Consider the following 5097-nt stretch of genomic DNA (forward strand, 5'->3'; position numbering starts at 1 on the left):
TCTTCCTGTATGAAAGCAAGAAAATGTCATGTGAAAACAGTCCCCTATTTAAATTGTACTATATGTACAAGTATGTTCATTTGTAGATAGAGAAAAGTATTGAAGTTTTGCCCATATTCCCAGTAATTCAAATTTCTCCTTTCTCCTGGATGCCAGGAACAGTATCCACTTTTCTTATTTCCCCTTCCCTAATCTTAAGGCAGAATCTCCACCCACCGTTTTTCTGCCTTAAAAAATAGATACAACACGGGCGGTACCTGTGGCTCAAAGGAGTAAGGCGCTGGCCCCATGTGCCAGAGGTGGCTGGTTCAAACCCAGCAAAAACTGCAAATAAATAAATAAATAAGACACAACAGATACCTAAGTAATAAGCAAACACAGTGACCTTACCATTATCCCAATACTTGCATTTGACCATGGAAATAATTCCCTGGGTCCCTGGGAAATCCAGGGGCCAAGAGTCAACAGGACAGTCTCTTTTGCTCTGGTAATCTCTAAGATAATGGAAAGAAACCCAGGGGCCTCCAAAACACTTACTGTTTGTACACCTGCATTCATAATATAAGTAATCACAATGGTGCCACAGGATTCATAGCCTGGAAGTGACCGTGGTGACGTAGTGACATGCATGCTTCCATCTGGCTGATTTCCTCTCTGGGTACCATATGAAGTCTGACATGTAGGGCAAATTGGCTTATATGACATGGATTTGTTGATACAAGCGGCACAGAATTCATGCTTGCACTTTGGTAGTACTTGTTTGTTCTTAATGGTGTCCATACAGATGACGCAGATGTCCTTTTCCTTCTTGTGAACTTCTGAAGCCTCAGATCTCACAGAGCCTTTGAATGAGAGGGAATCTGCTTTTGAATCATTACTATCAATGTCCATGGGTGTTTCGTGATCCTCCTTCAATTTCTCTCCAGCCACTGGAGACATTCCCCCTTCTTTTAAGATATACTGTTTTGCCTTTGCAAGGTGATTTGGCAAACCAGTCAAAGTCACTGACTCTTTACTTTGCACAAAGTGTATATTTGGATACTTTGTTCTAAAGTCATCAGCAAACTTGGTCCCATATAAGTGCTTTCTCTCCTTGTTCAACAGTTTCAGTGAAAGAACTTCTCTCATCAGCTGGCACGAGGCATGCTGAAAGGCATCAATGAAACTTGCATAAGCATGCACAGATAGATCTACCTGCTGGTTGTTAGGTTCAAATAGAATGTGGATTTTTTGCTTTTTTCCTGAAACCTTACTGCTAGTGTCATACCTTTTCTCTATCTCTGATATCTCCTGGAGTAATTCAGCTTCTAAAAGTTTAAAGCGATCCGTGTCAACCTCAATTCCATTGGTCATGCAACCTTTAGTCAATATTGTCACAGGTGTCTTGACAAGAGCTTCTGAGATTTTTTGTTTGGCAGCTGAAATGTCATTTTGGGTCCCAAGGAGAGTTAATTCTTTTCCTTTCTCCTTTATAAGGAGTTTTGTAAACTGGAGATTCAATTTCTGTTTGATTTTATTTGCCTGCTTACTATTTGCTAAAGAGAAACATTCTTGCTTCAGACCTTCTACGTTCTTCTGGAATTCATTAACAAAAGACTCACGAGCTGCTTCTAGGTTACCTGATCCACTTGTAATGAAGTCTATAGAGACCATATTTGGAGAAGGCTCCTGGATTTTGATGTTTATATCGAATTTTTTCTCTATTGAGTCTATTTTATCAGGATGGGTAAATTTGAAGTATTCAAACAAAGTCAAGGGAACTTCAAAACCATTGCCTTTTTCTTCTGACTTAGTTTCTGGCACAGAAGGAGAAATGTTGCTGTTCCAATTTTGCTTCATGATTGCCTTCTCCCTTTCCATTTTTGAAAATGAATATTTATCTTTCTGCTCTTCTGACTTGGTTTCTGGTTCAAGAGAAACGTAGCTGTTCCAATCTTGCTCCTTGAGTACCTTCTTCCTTTCCATTTTTGATTCATGTTTCTGCTCACTTTCTAGGAACTTCTCACTCAAGAAGTGATATATTTTTTCAATATCTTGGAAGTCACCATACACCTTCTCAATTCCATTGCGGCCCTCCATTTTTCTGACATTAGGGCAGAGAGTGGTTATGTGTGCCCTCTGCTCTTTGGAGAACAGGTTACAGTTCAGATCAGCTGTGACAGTAAGAAAGATCTGAAAATTTAAAAAGAACAGGAACAAATAAAGTATCTCAGCATCCAGGCATACAGTTTTCTCTTCTGGACAATGCCTTGAGACTATAGAACCAACTACTATGTGTTCCCACAGCAGGGGACAACTTCTTTCATATCCTTTATAGAGAATGCAGCATGCTACATACAGAACCCAGAGGTTCTCACCCCTGTCTGAATGTTAGAATCACCTGGGGAGTTAAGGAAAAAAGGATCCAAGACACAGGTACATCCCCAGAGATTCTGATGTCACTAGTCAGCAGTGAGGCTTTGGGCATGAGCATCTTTTTTTTTTTTGAGACAGAGTCTCACTTTGTCACCCTTGGTAGAGTCCCATGGCATCATAACTCACAGCAACCTCAAACTCTGGGCTCAAGTGATCCTCTTATCTCAGCCTCCCAATTAGCTGGGACTATAGGCACCCACCACAACACCCAACTATTTTTTAGAGACGGGGTCTCACTCTAGCTCAGGTTGGTTTTGAACTCCTGAGATCAAGCAATCCACATGCCTCCAGAGTGCTAGGATTACAGGTGTGAGTCACCATGCCCTGCCTTTAAACAACCTACGAGCATCTTTTAAAAAATCCATGGCTTTTATATCCTGAGACATTACTATATTGCACTTCTGGGAGTCTTGTGGTTGAGTCTTGGGGTTCTCTAAGTATAAGATCATATGGTCAGCAAAGAGGGAGAGCCCTCTTTGGAGCCCTCTGCCCCCATTTCAATGCCCTTTTTTTCTTTTTCTTGCCTGATTATATTGGCTAGAACTTCCAGCACTATGTTAAATGGTAGTGGTAATAGAGGACAACTTGTCTGGTTCCAGTTCTAAGTGGAAAAGCTTTCAGTTTTACTCCATTCAGTCTAACATTAGCTGCAGGTTTGTTGTAGGTGGCTTCAATCAGTTTAAGAAATGTGCCACCTATGCCTATATTCTCAAGTGTTCTAATTAGAAAAGGATGGTGAATTTTATAAAATGCCTTTTCTGCATCTATCGAGAGGATGGTCTTTGTTTTTGCTTCTGTTGATATGGTGAATTATGTTTATGGACTTGCATATGTTAAACCGTCTTTGCATTCCTGGGATGAAACCTACTTGATCATGATATATGACTTTTTTGCCATTGAAAGAGCTGGAGATTTTTATGTGTTTTGTGTTAACCTGGACTGAGGTAGAATGTATTCTTCTTAGTAAAGTATCACAAGAATGGAGAACCAAGAATCTAACACACTCAATTCTAATATGAAGACAACGGATGATCTAATACATGATGGGGAATGTAGGGATGAGGGAGCAGGGAGAGGGGAGGAGGGAGAGGATTGGGGTAGTCACAGCATATGACACACCTCTCCACCTCTGGGGGTGGGACACAATTATAAGAGGGTATTTACCTAACAAATGCAATTAGTGTAACCTAATTCTTTGTACCCTTAGTGAATCCCAATTTAAAAATATATTAAAAGAATTGAACAATAACAACAACAAAAAAGATCCATGGCTAAGCGATCTGTGTTGTAGAGCTGCCATTATCTGTTTGATCTTGGGAACAGTTAGAGGGAAGGCTTCTGCTCTCTGGGCACATTGCTATGGTTTTCACAAAAGACTGTGAACCTGGAAGGGAACCATAAGTCTAAGGAAAATACTTTTTTCTACTAGTGGTTTTTTTTTTCCTCTTCTTCACTACCCCCTCCTTTTTTTTTTTTTTTTTTAACGCCCAACTGAACATTTTACTATGTGCAAAGTTGCTGGGTCTATCTAAATCCCAGCTTTTAGGAGCTCAAATATAAGACACACCAGATAAAAATAAAAAGGACAGAGGAAAATTGCATATAATATAAAAGCAAAGTTTCCAATGTTTTGTTTACTCTCAAGGTTTTTACACATGCTATTTTCTCTGCATGTAACATCCTTCCTTTAGATCTTTAAAATGTTTCCTGAAATCCAGCTACCTCTCACATTTCCACCCAGAGTCCAAGCTATTACCACCTTTCACCTGGCACTCTGCAACCTCTCCTAAGTGGTCTCTGACCTTCCAAGATAGTCTCTTCCTACATTTGTTTTTTTTTACTTAGTAGCCAGAGCAACTCTTTACATTAGAAATGTAAATCAGATCACCCCTCCCCCCCTCAGAATCATGTGATAAATTCCCTAACATTTAAATTAAATTCAAAATCCTGGCCAGTCATGATGGTTTCCGCCTGTAATTCCAGCAATTTGGAAAGCTGAGGCTGGGGAATTCCTTGAATCAAGGTGTTTAAGGCTTGTGGAGCCTGTGGTTCAAAAGGGTAGGGCGCCGGCCCCATATGCCAGAGGTGGTGGATTCAAACCCAGTCCCGGCAAAAAAAAAAAAAAAAACAACAACAAAATTAGCTGAGCATAGTGATGCCTGCCTATAGTTATAGCTACTTGGGAGGCTAGAGTGGAAAGAAGAAAGCGAAACCAAAACAAACAAGAAAACGAACCAAAAAAGGTCCAAAGTCCTTACTTTCAGCCCCAAAGACCTAACTTCTGGGGTAGTTCTCTTGAGTTCCTATCATTCTCTTCCTTGCTCACTGCTCTCCCCCGCTTCCCCAACACTGGCTTCCTTAAATCCTGGGGCTCAGGATTTAAGCTCCTGTCTCAGGCCTTTGCGCTTGTGCTGTCCTTTCCCTAGAATGTTCTTCCCTCAGAAGTCCACTTGGGGCTCAGCGCCTGTGGCTCAAGTGGCTAAGGCGCCAGCCACATACACCTAAGGTGGCGGGTTCGAATCCAGCCTGGCCCACCAAACAACAATGAATAGCTGGGCAGTGTGGCGGGCGCCTGTGGTCCTAGCTACTTGGGAGGCTGAGGCAGGAGACTAGCTTAAGCCCAGGAGTTGGAGGTTGCTGTGAGCTGGGATGCCATAGCACTCTACCCAGGGTGACAGCTTG

General features: G+C 41.5%; 1 protein-coding gene across 1 annotated transcript in view; it reads right to left on the reverse strand.

Moving 5' to 3' along the window:
• Positions 1-349: 349 nt before the first annotated feature.
• DTX3L (deltex E3 ubiquitin ligase 3L) overlaps positions 350-5097 on the reverse strand; it is an 8658-nt gene continuing 3910 nt past the window's right edge. The window contains exon 3 of the mRNA XM_023516311.1: positions 350-2172. Coding sequence (XP_023372079.1) covers positions 361-2172 — 1812 coding nt within the window. The 3' untranslated portion in view covers positions 350-360. The remainder of the gene's footprint in view (positions 2173-5097) is intronic.

This window comes from Otolemur garnettii, unplaced genomic scaffold, assembly GCF_000181295.1.
Source record: "Otolemur garnettii isolate 467f Iridium unplaced genomic scaffold, OtoGar3 scaffold00089, whole genome shotgun sequence".
NCBI classification, from domain to species: Eukaryota; Metazoa; Chordata; class Mammalia; order Primates; family Galagidae; genus Otolemur; species Otolemur garnettii.